The following is a 16,191-nucleotide window of genomic DNA, read 5'->3' on the forward strand; positions in this document are numbered from 1 at the left end:
AAAATAAAGTTCCTTACACCATGGAGCATACATTCATAATGTAACATACCGATAGGAAATATCGCGTGGTACTATATGACAGAAAAAACAATGAAGTAGGGTAAGGGGACAGAGAAATAATTGAAGGCATTATTAAGATAAAAATGTCAAGGAAGGGTTTTCTAGTAAAATGACATCTGAATGGTAACCTAAAGGAAATGAGGAAGAGGTGATGTGCATATCCAGAAGGGAGTGTGTTTCGGGCAGAGGAACAGCAAGTACAAGGGACCTAATGCTCAAGTGTGTTGGCACGCTCAAGGATAGGCAGAGACAGCAGCAGGGCTAGAAGAGAGCTGTAAGCAGTAGACTGGTGGCAGTGGTCGAGAGGTAATGCAGGAGCCCAACACACAATTTCCTTATAGGCTGTATAAGGAGTTTGGATTCTTTTTCTGAATAAGACAGAACTTTGGAAGGTTTTGAACAGAGAATTGGCAAAATATGATTGACATTTTAGCAGGATCATTGTGTGTCCTCGGTTGGACTGGGGGAACTAGTTGATGCTAAAAGACCAGTTAGGAGCCTGGTTTTCACATAAGACATGGCTTGGAACTTGTGCTAGTGGTGAAGATGGTACATGTGGTTCTAACCACTGGAGATATTTCAAAGGTAGAGCCAGCAGATTTTGCTGTTTGGGAGTCTCCAAAATATTTGGCCGGAGTAACTGGAAGGATGGAGTTGTCATGGGGGATGCAGGGGTTGGTCTGGGAAGGAAAATGGCTATTTGACATCCAAGTGGAATTGCTGGGTTGGAAGTCTGGAGGTTCAGGGGAAATCCAGGCTGAAGATACGAATTCCAGAGTCATCGGAGTACAGATGGTATTCCTCTGCTTTTACCAATGGAATGGCGTAAATCCAGGAATGGCGTAAATCCAGGAGTCTAGTGTTTCGATACTGGGAAGATGAGGAGTAATCACTCAGAAAAGGAGACTGAGGAGGAGTGGCTCCAAGAAGAGAATCTGGAGAGTAGTGAAGCTGTTTCAAGGAGGAAGGAATGAAAAACTCTATCAAATGTTGCTGAAACGTCAAACAAGATGGGCCCAAAATAACCGATGCTGAATTTGACAAAAATAATTGGTAACTTTGAGTGGAGCAATTTCTGTTTGAACTGATAGCGACAAAAGCTTTATTAGCATGGGTTCAACAGTAAATAGGACACAATTCTTCCAAAGAGATTTGTGACAAGAAATGAGGCACTAGCTGAAAACCGTCCTTGAAGAGAGTTTCGCTTGCTTATTTGCTTTAACATGAGGGCTATTCCGGGATGTTTACCTTTATTAGAATTCCAGTAGAGAGCAAAATTTGATGATGCAGGAGGGAGAAGGGGGCATTTTCAAGAGTAAGGTTCTTGAGTAGGAAAGAGAAGATAAAGATCTACTCTCAGAAAGAAATATGAATATAAATATTTCATCCAGTGAAACAGGACAGACAGTGAAATACAGGGGTAAATATGCAGGTACGCTGGCATATCTGGTGGTAGGGACGGGCAGAAATTCCTTTCTGAAGGCTTTTATTTCCCAGAAAAATAAGAAGCAAGTTATTATCTGAAAAAAAGAAATTGTGGGGAGATGCTGCTGGAGGCATAAGAAAAGAAGGCACGTTAATAGTCATTTAGGTTACAAGCACTGGGAAACCATTGTGTAAAGGACCAGACAGTAAATATTCTAGGCTTTGTAGGTCATGGGGTCTCTGTTGCAACTGCCCAATTCTCCAAGAGATAATACATAAATGAATGAGCACAGCTACATTCCAATGACATTTTATTTATAAAAACAAGCAGTAGGCTGTGGTTTGTCAACTCCTGGCCTAAGAGAAGGGGAAACTGGGCAAGGGAAGTAGAATAAAGACTGCCAAGCACTACTAAAGGCCCACTTGATTTTATTTTTAGATCCTTTTATGCTCCTAGCCATCCTCCTTAGGGCTGATTTCTGTTTGTCAGGATTTTAATGCAGTCCATAATCTGAGACAATGGTAAATATATGGGCCTATCATTACGATACTCTTTTAATCTACACTAAGGAGGGTAAAAAAGTTTCAATGGTATTATAAAATAACTATGAAGGCAGTGAAATTGGGGCAATTTCTACTTACAAATAAACATTCTTTAAATGTTTTGACACTTAAATACGTTACTATTATCTAAAAAAATCATGTACATCAACCAGCGAGGATTTCTTCTCTCTCCTTCCATTTCACCTGCACAGTATTTACTATACTGTCCTGGCAGTGGAGGGAGGATGCTAACGACCCTCCAAAATGCCAACCTGGAAACCTGTTCTGTGATTTAATCAGTGGTGTGATGCATTTAGCCCTGATCTTGCTCTGCTCCCCAGGATGGCCCTCCCATACGAAAGACAGCATGTGGTGAATGGAGACCCAGGCAGTGGTGGGACACAGTTGAGAGTACTGAACAGCTATAACTAACTCATCACCACGGGGAGCCTGTTCCCTCCTTTCACCAGCACTGGCTCCAAAGCAACTCAGTTAAGCTCCCACAGACTCAATCTGGAGACAAAGTCTGTCCTTCTATCTGTAGGTCCCAAATACAGTGTTTTGTTTTGTTTTTTTAAATCAGCTGATTACAGCATCATCAATAAAAGGCTGAAATTAAATAGAGGAAATTTAAGAGGTCTTCACTATTTTTTGGATTTCTGTATGAACATGATTTTTCAAGGAACTCTAAACATTTTTCACGTATGATTAGAATCCTAAATATAAACTTTTCTCTCAGCCAAGTGCAGTGGCACATGCTTATAATCCCTGTGTTTTGGGAGGCCAAAGCGGGAGGATTGCTTGAGCCCAGGAGTTAGAGGCTGCAGTGAGCTATGATCACACCAATGCACTCCAGCCTGGGCAAAAAAGTGAGACTCTGTCTCTCTCTAAAAATAGTAATAATATGTAAATAAAATGAACTTTCCTTTCAGGAGGAAACATTTTCATACAACCAGATACTTGGGCCCACGAAGCAAATATGTACTTTAAAGGCAAAATGCTCTTACTTTTTAAAATGGGCTTCAGACTAACTTATTTCTTTAATTCCACATCTTATAATTAAGAATATTGCTGTTTTGATTTTCTGGTTTCCAAATAACTTCTAGATGCAGTTTCACAAGGTAATCAATTCTATAGCATTCCTTACATAACAACTATCAAAAAAGACTTTCAAGGAGGTTATGAATGCTTCTTCATTCACCGGAAGACTTTAAGCCCACATATCCCAGATGATTTATAAGGCAGTGCTATGTGGAAGCATCATGCCAAACTAGATGTTCCTCAGGGTCCCTTTCAGAGCTCTATAATTTAGTGATTTAATTCAAGAAATCCATGAATTTATTAATATATTGTGGGAGCTTTGTTATGGCAGGAGAAGCAAGATAACTAACGGTCCTCGATCTAAACTTTCACATCCCTGGTCTGTTGAATTTCTCTATGTAAAATTAATTATAAACAATTTACCTAACACTGCTAAGCCAGAAAAAAAATAAAAGATTAATGTATAACTGTCAGAAGAGTTATTTAAGAGCTTTATTTCAAGGTCTGTTTTGAAAAAAGTCTCCATAATGTATAATTAAAGCTATTCATAGGATTTTCAGTCTTTGAGAAGAGAAATGTTACGAATGTAAATGAAAAGCCTGTTTCCTTTATAAATGGAGTCATAAAAATGTTGGGTCCATCCCCTCAATGGCAGAATGAAGCGTGGACAAGATTCCCGTGGGAAAAGTCACATGGATGATAAATGAGCGTCTTACTGGGACAAAAGCACAGTTCTTTGTATGAAAACATTCTCTGCATTATCTTAACTTTAACAACCACTTTTTCTAAAACACCTGGGTAAAACATCGTGCAAAAATTGCTTATCAAGGTCAGGGAAACCAGAAAGAAAGAGTCCACCTTTCATGAAGGCACTTCTGCAATAATAGAATGCTATTCAGTTCAAATTCAGGGTGTTCAGATAAATTCTTATTGATTACTACATAATATCTTAATTTCATTAAAAATTAAGCCTAGAAGTTCATATAATTTTTTTGCATTTTAAACAGAAATATAAATGACAGAATAAAACACTGATGAGCTTAGGTGATATATTATTCTATTGTATGCATCTTATTTTCTTTATTTCTTTTCTTTTTCTTTTTCTTTTTTTTGAGATGGAGTCTCGCTCTGTCGCCCAGGCTGGAGTGTAGTGGCGCAATCTCCACTCATTGCAAGCTCCACCTCCCAGGTTCATGCCATCCTCCTGCCTCAGCCTCCCGAGTAGCTGGGACTCCAGGTGCCCACCACCATGCCCAGCTAATTTTTTTTGCATTTTTAGTAGAGACGGGGTTTCACAGTGTTTGCCAGGATGGTCTCGATCTCCTGACCTTGTGATCTGCCTGCCTCCGCCTCCCAAAGTGTTGGGATCACAGGCGTGAGACACCATGCTCGGCCATATGCACCTTATTTGCAAAACAGAAAATATTAAGAATTCTTTTCCAGGAAAATTCAGAAGATAGTTCATAGTCAAAAAATTATAATTTTAGGGCTACAAATATTCATTTTCTCAAATTTCTTCAGAGAAAAATGTTAGACTATGAGAAAGCTCTCCCTGTTACGGATAGAAGAATATGCCCCTTGAGAATTGGGAAAAGAACTACGAAGCATCCACAGTGAGAAATGTACCTAATTGAAAATGTGATGGTCAAGGCAGGTGAGGAATCCCTAGGGAGTCACTGGTATGGGCCTCAAACACCATGCTGGGGCATGATGGAGATTTAGAAATCATTTCATAATTCCTAGCCCTTCACTGTCCAGGCAAGGCAATGGACATTCAGTTTCTCTGGCCCTACTCCTTTGTGGAATTCCTTGTGTTAAAACATCACCTTTGTATAGGATGGACAGACCCATCCTATAGAAATACTGTGTAATGCTGCATCCTGCCAGAGCATGCTGAGAGCCAGGTATAAGACAGAAACCACACTAACGTGAAATTTATGCTGTTCTTCCCCTCAAGTACTTTCTTAATCTTTCGTATTTAGAAAATTATCCCTTCTGATTAAAATCAAAATATAGCGTTATAAATTTATATAATATATAGTATTATAAATTTAGATAATTGATAAAGGGGTTCATTCCTTTCACATACTTGATTCCTTTAACGTTCAGACTAAAGTAGGGAGGCCACCAATATTTTCTCTTATTTTGACCTAAGAGAAATTACAGCTCAGACTTGTGTATACATTCTTAACCACACTGGTAAGCAGGGTAGCAAAGTTTAAAAAATAATTAAAAAGTTAAAAAAGAGAATAAGCAAACTCAAATAATATCAAACATAAAAGATTTAACAGGATAATCAATTTTCTTTGACAGTCTTAAATAAGTTCTTTAGTATACATATTTTTAAAAGTTATAGTCTACTGATAAATTAGTTACCAAATATTTAGCAGTTAATTTGTATAATTAATTATCACTTAATAATAGAATGATTGATTCAAATGGAGGATAGGAGACAATGAAAACAGTCACTGAATCCAGTGGCCAATGGCTAATGGAACAAAGCAAGAATTTCCAAAGTTCAACACAAGGCCAAGTGTGGTGGCTCACGCCTGTAATCTCAGTACCTTGGGAGGCTGAGGTGGGCAGACTGCTTGAGCCCGGGAGTTTGAGGTCAGCCTGGGCAACATAGCAAAACCCTGTCTTTACAAAAAATACAAAAAATTAGCCAGATGTAGTAGTGTGCACCTGTCGTTGCAGCTACTCAAGAGGCTGAGGTGGGAGGATCACTTGAGCCCAGGAGGTTGAGGCTGCAGTGAGCCGTGATCATGCCACTGCACTCCAGCCTGGGTGACAGAGTGAGACCTTGTCTCAATCAATCAATCATCAATCAATTAATAACTAATTAAAGATCTCACTAGAATTCTTAAAAGCTAGAACCAGGCAAATTTTCAGTACATTTTGACAAAGATTCTTAAATCCTTTTATCCTATAATAGAGTGAAGGGACTAGAATATTTTGTGTCTGTGAAGATACCATCTGGCAGAGAGTAATGCTGCAACTTGGCCCAGTTAGATACTTTAAATATTCCAACCAAAGGTACAAGAACTTCCAACCAAAAAGCAATGAGATAGATGGTCTGAGTGACAATAACTGGCAGAGGCTGACTTTGTTGGGTGCTTACTGTGTGTCAGGCGCTGTTCTAACTGCTTCACATGTAGTCGTTCAATCTTCAGCACAATCTAACAATTATTTCCATTTTACAGAGGTTAGAAAGGCAGTTTGCACAGCTGTTTAAAGCAAGGACATCAGAACCAGACTGCCCTGGTTTGAGACCTGACCCCATCCCTTACTGGCACATCTATAAAGTGGTGGTAATTAAACTACCTATCCTGGAGGGTTTGCTGTGAGGTATAAATACATTAATAAAAACAAAGAGCCTTAGAGGGTCTAATATATACGAAGTGCTGCCCAAATGTTATTGTTAAGTGTAATAATACTGCTCCCAGTATTATTACAGAAAAGGAGGATAGGAGCACAAGAAAGTTAACTCGCCCAAGGTTTTTTTGTTTTTTGTTTTTTTTTGAGATGGAGTCTCGCCCTGTCACCCAGGCTGGAGGGCAATGGCACAATTTCGGCTCACTGAAACCTCCGCCTCCCGGATTCAAATGATTCTCCTGCTTCAGTCTCCCTAGTAACTGGGATTATAGGTGCCTGCTACCACGCCCAGGTAATTTTTTTTTTTTTTTTTTTTAGTAGAGACAGGGTTTCATCATGTTGTCCAGGCTAGTCTCAAACTCCTGACTTCATGATCCACCCGCCTTGGCCTCCCAAAGTGCTGGGATTACAGGTGTGAGCCACCGCGCCTGTTACTCCCCCAAGGTTACTGTGCCAGAGTCAGGAAAAGAACCCAGGCAGTGTGGCCCCAGAGGCAGCGCCCCTAGTCTTTACAGTATGCTGCCCAACATTTATTGAAACTCTCCTATGTGCCAGGATTGCCGGAAGCCTTTTATGTTGCTTCATTTCAACCTCATGAGACGCTTATAATATCTCCATTTTGCAGAGATGAAAACCATGCATGCTAGGTCCTGCCTAGCATAGTGGGGACACCATGGGGACAAAGACTTAGGTGCCCTACAGGATCTTCCAGGTTTACAGCCACTAAGGAACATCCCTTAAGGAAGAAAGGCTGGGATGTCAACCCAACTCTAAATGCTCTCTTCACTCCACCCACATGTGACAGCATTAAAACAGGGAGTTTCCTAAGCAGAAAAGTATTTTTAGTAAGAAAAAAGCAGCCAACATATGAGAGATCTCTGGTAGATGGGAAGCCTGTGTACAACAAGGCCAAGTCTCTCTGGGCTTAGTGACCATCTTAACCCTCTATAGACCCCAAGTTTTCAGCACCCTAGAGGTACATTTCCCACGGTAACATATTTCATCATGTATGGGGAAGAAGGAATCAGAATCCACTTAACTTGCTTAAAATATGCTCTGGAATGAAGATTGAAGTAATTCGAAATACTGTGAAGGGCCTGGCAAATAGGTGCTCAAGCCATTATATGTATATACATCAAAAAAATTGTACATATAAATTACACACATATGTACACACCAATAAGCATACATTTTTATTTCTAATTCTGCGTACATATCTGATGGCAAAATTCTAAGTTTTCTTTAAGTTCACCTCGCATGATTTGAACTACTTATTCCATCCAGGGAATTTCTATAGATGGGCCTGTAGAATTAAACCAATAAAACTGGTGTTTCCACTATGGTAGCAGATCAAGTTTTCTTACATACCACCAGAGGAGGTGACAACTGCCTGCCTTCCTACCCAGCTTAGGCCTATAACACTTATAATGATGTCATGCTGCCCAGTGAACTTAATTCAACTTTCAAACCTACGTAGACTCTGTTCCTCATCTAATTATCAATCTACTGGTTTCATGATTTCATCCCTCTGTATGTCCTGTAGATATAGTTACATAACCATTGCTGAATAAAAATCACAAAATCCTGAACAGTAAGGTCTGTGTATCCTTTTGAGAAATAAAATTGCATTCAAACAGACATTTACCCATAGAATAAGTTCAGAACAAATAAAGAATAACAATATTTTAAATTTAGAAACCCTTGTCCCACTAGTAATTTAAGAATTTAAGAAATCTTGGAGAAAGTGGTAAATACACTGAGCTGGGGAATCCCTGCACAGGTTTGCTTGGAAGCCTTCACTATAATTTTAATATGAACTTGAGGACTGCTGCATGTTTAATATTACCACAGCAAAACAATGTGACTTTGTTAAAACATTAGTGTCCAGGCAACCTTTACTGAAAAAGTTAATGTGATTCGTCTGACCAGAATCAACAGATTTGTAACCTTAAAGGTGAAGTGAGATGAGTCAACTAGGCTGAGTCGGAATTTTTAAATGCTCCACTATTGTGTAAAGTCAACAGCTGGCAGCACTAGGGTGTCCAAAGTTTTTATGGTGCAATAGTATTTGGAGGTATACTACCTAAAGCATATTCATGCCATGATTTAGCTACTGGGAGGTGGCACAGAACCTCTGGCAGGCCGGTGCTCTCAGCTGGCTCATTCTCCACTGCCTGCTTCAGGGGAACGTCTGCCTTTCACTCGTTTCCGTTGCTTTCTCTGGGAAGTGAAGTGTGTCTATCCGACCCTCTCCCATGAATCAAATTATAAATAAAATTACCAGTTTAGGACCCTTAGTGTGGAATACCTTTATATGAAAACTGAGCACTTTATTCCCAGTGGCTATTTACAAAACATAAAAGGTAAAACCTATATCAGTTTTGAACACCTGCACTGTCTCACCACCCTCAGCACACTCGGGTATGATGAGGGGCTGTCACAGAATTGATCATACCTGAGAATCTGGAACACTTTCGGCTTCTGTTACAGCTACATGTTTATCATTGTTTTCTTCATCTTGTTCAATTGCTTAAAAAAAAAAAAGAACACTATTAAACAAATATATTATCAAAGAAAAAATGCTTCAGATAATTTCCTTTCAGATCGCAATTTAGCGGGAAAAAATGTTAGATTCACAAAATGTAAATAATGGCATTATTTTTTGTTAATCAAATGTGAAGTTAGCTAATAGCACTGGGTGCTTCTCATGCATATTATCACATGCATTAAATCAATGGCAGTGAGAAAATTCAATCTTAATTCTGTTCTTCACCTAAACCCATCCAGACATCATCATATCAGTATTGTGCTTTACCAAAAGGGCAGTTGGGCGTATAAGATGAAGATTTCTATTCATTTCATGTGAGAACAGCCATATATATTTTTTAATGTGGCTTTTTTTTTGTCTGGCTGGCAGTTTAAATGTCATATAATAAAGGAAGCACAGTATTTTATATCTGGGTTGCTCAATGCATTGTTACCACAAAATTCCATACTGTGGAGTCCTGAATCCTTCTCTCCCTTCCCAGCATCTCCCTATCCAAGCCCTTATCACCCTTTCTTCATTGGTACAATGACCTGTTACACAAAGCCCCTGACTCCAGCCTCTCACTAATCCAATCCAGCTTGGGCACAATGCTAAAATAATTAGTCTCAAAAAATATAAAAACAACAAGTGCCAGACTTTGGCTTATGTATTGCTTATCTCATGGCGTCTGAACTTCTCCTGCTCATCACTGAAGGGCTTCTCTGAACTCTCTAGTTTCCTCCAAATGTCCAATTTCACACTGACATTCAACACCAAAATGTATTTTACATAACTGATCCACGCATAATGACTGGATTACTTTTCTCTTTAGATAATTTGTTCTTCCGTTTTAACAAATATTTACGGAGCAGCTATTATGTCCATAACAGGAGATGTGACATTCAACAAGCCTGGAGAGAGTAGAGACCACGATAAATTCAGATCTAAGATTAAGAACATGGGGAACCACAAAAGAATTTTAAATTGGGAAGTGCATGATTTGATATATATTTTCAAAAGTTCTTTTTTGCTTCTTTGTGGAGAACAGACTTGAGAGAAACAAGAGCAGAAGCAGGGAGACATTAGTTGCTATAATGTTGCCTGCAGATGACAATGACTCAGATCAGGGAAGTGGCAATGAGCAGGAAAAACGTGGAACACTGGAGCTCTATTTTTTTAGACAAAATGGACACAACTTGCCAATGAATTGAATATGGAAGGAGAAAAAAGAGGATATGAAGGAGAAGCAATCAAGGATTACTCCTAACTAGTTATTCCTTGTATCCACCATGCCATTTATCCTTTTCGCCCTTTCCATCAAAAGTAGGCCAAAGCATACCAACCTAGCTGACAGTGAGGTTACCCACTGTACTTATTGACTCAGTTTGCATTATTCTGTGGCTTTTTTTTTTTTTTTTTTTTTTTTGAGACAAAGTCTTTACTCTTTTTGCCCAGGCTGTAGTGTGGTGGCACAATCTTGGCTCACTGCAATCTCCACCTCACGATTCTCCTGCCTCACTCAGCCTCCCGAGTAGCTGGGATTATAGGCGTGCACTACCATGCTCAGCTAATTTTTGTATTTTTAATAGAGACGGGGTTTCACCATGTTGGCCAGGCTGGTCTCAAACTCCTGACCTCAAGTGATTTGCCCACCTCGGCCTCCCAAAGTGCTGGGATTATAGGCGTGAGCCGCCTCGCTCGGCCTGTGTACTTTCAAATACTGTGCTCTCTGCTCTGTATTTTTTAAAATATCATTTCATGTACCTTTTGCTTTTGTATGCCGTTCATGCCTGCTGTGTGGTGCCCACCACGGAGCCTACCTATAATGCTGTGCATACAGTAGGGCTCTGCAAATGCTAACCGGCATGAACAATGTATCCCCAAGTGATCAAAACGGCACTGCTTGACTATGCCTACTTATATAATAAGCTACTTCTTTTGTAACTATTTATGAAAGACGAAAAGAGAGAAATTCTCCTGTTCACTCTTTGGATAACTAGGATAACTCTGACCAGCTGAGCATCTAAAAGCAAGGTAGGAAGAGGTGAAGTGGGTAGACGCTTTTCTTCTAATTTTCAGAGAAAAGTTCCATTCATGCCTGTTCAAAGGGGGTTCCCTGTTGCTACTGTTACCCAGCTAGAAGGAAACTTAAGAACAAAGAAAAACATTCGTGTTTTCTTTGAAAAACTAGAGGTAAGACTATAAAGGGAAAAATAAAACATAGAATAACATCCTAAATTCCACTTAAAAAATGCAATGGGTTACAGAAGTAAGGAACTCTACTTAACAATTGAAATAATAGAAGAAGCCTTTCCTCATCCTGGAATGCAGAGTAATTTTCTTGGAGGGCGAGCTGATCATATACTAATGCGAAATAACTTCACATGAAAAGCAACCATACTTTGGCACTTCATTTGTGCTTTATTTGAATTTTTGCTCTTTAAAGTGCTAATTTCAATGAAAATGAAGAAAATTAAATTTCAGAATATTTTAGCCTACTGAATTCATGTTTTTGGTTTTAAAACAACAATGCTCTAGGGTATAGGCATTTCTTATTCTTACCTTATTATACTAGAACATAGAACATGCAGGACACTAAATCATAATTTCAGATTGAGAGTTAACACATTGTTTTTGAGGCAGGGTCTCCCTCTGTCGCCCAGGCTGGAGTATGGTTGCACCATCATGCCTCACTGCAGCCTGGACTTCTTGGGCTCAAGTGATCCTCCTGTCTTGGCCTCCCAAAATGCTGAAATTACAGCTATGAGCCACTTCACCTGACCTCACACTACTTTTTAAGTTTTAGGAATAATTCTTAATATATATAGATAGAACTAAAGGAGGAATAGATGAACATAAAAGCAAACCTAGGATAAAGTGTCAGTCCTATATTTATTTCTAGCTTATCCCCAACAATGCTACATTTATTGTCACATCTTAAAAGACCTCAAAATCAGTTGCCTAGCATTATGCCGAAACTAACACGGTGAGAATTAGAAACAAAAGCAAGTTAAGGGACTTGGCAAAGCTAACTTTGCAAGCTAAATCTGCATAATGGACAAACTCTTAAAGTTCTGCTGGACTCAACCTCAACCCCCTAAAGACAAAGAGAAGACAGCATAAATAACATTATTTTCTTGGAAATATGAACAATTACACTTCTAAGAATGCATCTTGGGAGCAAAAGTGTATTTATCCAAGACAAGGATTTATGATTATCCTATGAAGCTGCACGTATAAAATATATATGGTCCCCTGAAAGGGAGAGCTCTGTTGACCCTTTAATGCATAGATTAATGTCAAAAAATAAATAAAAACACAATTTCTCTCTTTATGCCTTCCAGTGGTGTGGCTCATGTGGTGGGAAAAGGAGGAAGGAGTTATTTAGATTTTTGAGTTCAATTTTTCTTTTATCTGATCAGAATGAGAGTTGGTTGGGGAAAATTTCCTATGCAAATATTGATTCTGGGACAGTTCCCTCCAGTGAAACACGTACACAGGAATGACAGCTTCTGGGACCAAGAGAGGCTAGGAGCCTCATTCTCTGCCAACACAAACCATCTCTTTATCTCTCAGCACACAGAGTCTAAAAGCAAGTAATGGCCTTTGAAAATAACTTACCATAACAAAAGATACAAGTGCAAGATCTAAAGCATATGCTTTGGTGAGCATTACTGCCCACAGGAGAACTAAGCATGTATGTGGATTAATTTACACTGATTCGGTAAGGATGCCTAGTTTAAATGTATCTATTTGCAAATTAGCCAAGAGGGATTCAAGCTGAATGACTGTTGAAAGCCTCCTAGGATTGTGGGGCTTAAGTTGATATTGCTTTCTTGTTGCCTTGGGGACAAAACAGGTTTTCTCTCCCCAGGACTTACTAGGATGGGTGGCAGAATACAAATGAACAAACAACAAAAAACAACTCTGCCAGTAACGCTACTAATAATAATACTTAAACACGAAGGGGACTGACGTCCCTTCTAAATGATGCTCATTTAATTTCCACTGATCAACTTTGTAAAGGTAAGAGCCCCACTAACAAGAAAACATTAAAACACAATGACTGTCATGTGCTGACTCCCATCAGAACCATTATTTAAAAATCAACCAACCCATTTCTTTAAAAAAATCTTACCAACCAACCACAAAGATGACTACAGATACAAACGGAGCATTTCGAGCCTCAATGTGAGAAATCAGCAAATAACGTATTGGGTACTCTGCCAAGAACTAAAGTTTTGGCAATAATATAATCTTTCACCTGTGTAGCATTTTCACAGAGAGAAAACTCTTGCATGAAGCGTCTTATCTGATGTTCAACCTGAAATGTTGGGCAGGTAAAATCATCCCCCATTTTACAGATGTGGAAACTGAGACTAGTGAGGTGAAGTAACCTGCCTTAGGCCTCAAATATAAAATGTAGGTGTCGGTGACAGTTCATCACTGCTACAGTCAAGGATGGAAGAGAACAGGGCTGGTCAAACTGCACATCAGCAAATCCATTCACATGGATCCTGACCAGGGTTTCTTTCCCCTTTTAATGAAATAGAACAGAATATCATAGGAAGAAGAGAAAAATAAAGATCAAAATGTATTGCAACTAGTAAAGTATTTTTCACAAGTATGGATGAGAGGTGTACTAGGTTGGAATCTTTTACATGTTCTGTAGATTGTGGACATAAAAATGTTAGGAAAACACCATAGTGTTTCCAGGCCACAGGAGGCAGAGCCCAGTTCTTCATTATCTAAATAATCAGCTATTTTTTTGTACCATCCTGGAGTAGGGTCACAATATTTACTTTAGGAGGCCCTTCAACAACACTCCATCCACATTCAGCCCTGGAGGATGGCACAGAAACAAGCCTACAGTGAGAAATTCTTAAAGAGTATACTCATTTTTGCCTTCAATATATAATCATAAATGCTTCCAAATACTCAAATCTCTTCCATTCTTTAAAAAGGAAGAAAAATGGTAATTGTAACCTTTTTGCCTCATCACTGTATTTCTTCAGTGTTAAAATTAGAAAAGTAGGGGTCAGTGTTCACCATCAAGCCACTCCATATGATATTATAACCTGGCCCATCCAGTGCCATTGAACTTCTCTTTGAAGGTGGACCAATGACCACTACACCTCTGCTCCAGCATTTTTTCTCAACCCCAATCTATTCAGCTGAACTTGAGACTGTTGACTTAAAACTCTCTTTTCTGTGTACTTATCATCCTCAAGTCTTCTAAAAATGCAAGCTTTCCCCAGGCTCTCTTTTCTCTCTCTTTGCCTCTTTCCTTGGTGATCTTATCTGTTACTAGGGTTTCAACTTTCACTGCAATGCAGTTTATTCTCAAATCTGTCTCCATTTCTGCCCGCTTCTCTGAGTTCCAGGCCCACATTTCCAGTCACATGATGAATATTTTCATTTCACAGAGGGTAACATATCTGCTACATACAAGCTGCTGTGATAGGTGTAGTGGCACAATCTGCACCTCAAGAAATAGTAATTGATTTAATATGGCATGAGGACATGAAGGTCTGAAATCACAAGCATCTTCCTGCTTCTGGGGTAATTCAGTTTAGATCACCACCAAGTACTGAAGCTGCACATCTCAGGCACCTTCATGGTCCTCCTTCCGCTGAGCCCTCACCTCAATCTCACACTAAATCCTGCCACTTCCACCTCTGGAGTGATTCCACCCTTCATCCTCTCTGCCATGGTCACACCTCATGTAGGCTGCTATGGCATGGCCTCTCCTTCCATCCATTCTCCACACAGTTGCCGGAGCTCCATCCCAGAATGGAAGTCTGATCAGGCCATCCCCCTATCCTGCCTATGCCTGCTTAGAGCACATGAGAGTCACACAGCGAGATAGATACCAATTCAGGCTCCACAGCCCCATCCCCAGTGTCTCTGATGCCATGGGACTTAGCTCATGGATGTGCAGGTTTGAAAGCTCTGACACCTGTGATCCCCACTCTATTGAGCACTGGCCAATGTTCAGGTGGAAGCCCTCAACCTGCCCTCAAAGGCCAGGCCATTAGGTCTTGGACCCTCTCCCCAGGTGCATCTCTTCCTTTGTACATTTCTTTGTCTCTAACCTGGAATGCCCTTGTCCCTGCCTTCACCAGGTAAAATTACTCTTGTCCACTGGGCTCCCCAGCCCAAACACCAGCTCCTTAATGAAGAGTCTTCTGAGTCTTCACTCTCTGCATCTAAGGCCCCTGACAAAATGAAGAGTACTTCCTCCTAGCCCAACAAAGCTCTTTTTCTGTACACTTGATATTTTTTAGTCAGCAACACAAATATCTGTCTTTGCTAACCCAAATTTGACTTCTCCAAGAGGACAGAGGGTATATTTTCATATTCCCAGTGAAACTGACCCAATAGTCCCATAGACAGTTTTTTTTTTTTTGGATAAACATAGAAATTGACCTTTCTGGTCTTAAAGCTTGAAACTTATATTTGTTTTATCTGAGTTCTTTCCTCAGGAAACAACCTTTAGGCTTCTCAAAAAATAAATAAATACATAAAACAAAAAGAATTGAAACTCACCAGATCACTGCATCCAGACATGACAGGCCAGACCCTTCATTCATCTTGATTGCTTCCTTGCCCCTCCCTAGTTCCTGCTTTCTTATACCTGTTACATTTCTGCCCTGCTAGATAAGCTCCTAGTTTTAGTTGGTCAGGGAAATGGATTTGAGACTGGGCTCCCAACTCCTCGACTGCAGCACCCGATTAAAGCCTTCTTCCTTGGCAATAATCCTTATCTCAGAGATTGGCTTTCTGTGTGGTGAGCAGCAGGACACAGATTAAACCCCTCATGTTTCAGTAACACCAGCACCTGGAATAATTTCTAGAACACAGAGGTGCTAAGTTATGGTCTACTGAACTGAACAAAGGTAGTCAATTCAGACAGTAATAATTATGAGACAGATATAAATAGAACAAAATGTCAATGCAGTTTGGGGGGAGGGGGTTAACATCATGAAAGGCATCCAGGAAATGTAGATTCTGATAGGTGGATGAGATAAGGGGAGGAATGCAGTCAAGGTGGAGAGCTGGCATAAACAAAGGTAAACTGAAGACACCCCTGGGATCTGACGCGGGAGCAGGAAGTAGATCATAATTGGAAAATGTTAGAAAACCTCTGGTAGAGGTCCTGGCAAGGCTGCACTGAACTATGTAGCCATTGAGGGCAGGTCAATAATCTGATACCTCTT

At 39.8% G+C, this 16,191-nt stretch overlaps 1 protein-coding gene across 1 annotated transcript in view; it reads right to left on the reverse strand.

Moving 5' to 3' along the window:
* RAPGEF5 (Rap guanine nucleotide exchange factor 5) overlaps nt 1–16,191 on the reverse strand; it is a 240,670-nt gene that overhangs the window by 105,841 nt on the left and 118,638 nt on the right. Inside the window, exon 8 of the mRNA XM_021935958.2 lies at nt 8,900–8,973. Coding sequence (XP_021791650.2) covers nt 8,900–8,973 — 74 coding nt within the window. The remainder of the gene's footprint in view (nt 1–8,899; nt 8,974–16,191) is intronic.

Source organism: Papio anubis, chromosome 4, assembly GCF_008728515.1.
Source record: "Papio anubis isolate 15944 chromosome 4, Panubis1.0, whole genome shotgun sequence".
NCBI classification, from domain to species: Eukaryota; Metazoa; Chordata; class Mammalia; order Primates; family Cercopithecidae; genus Papio; species Papio anubis.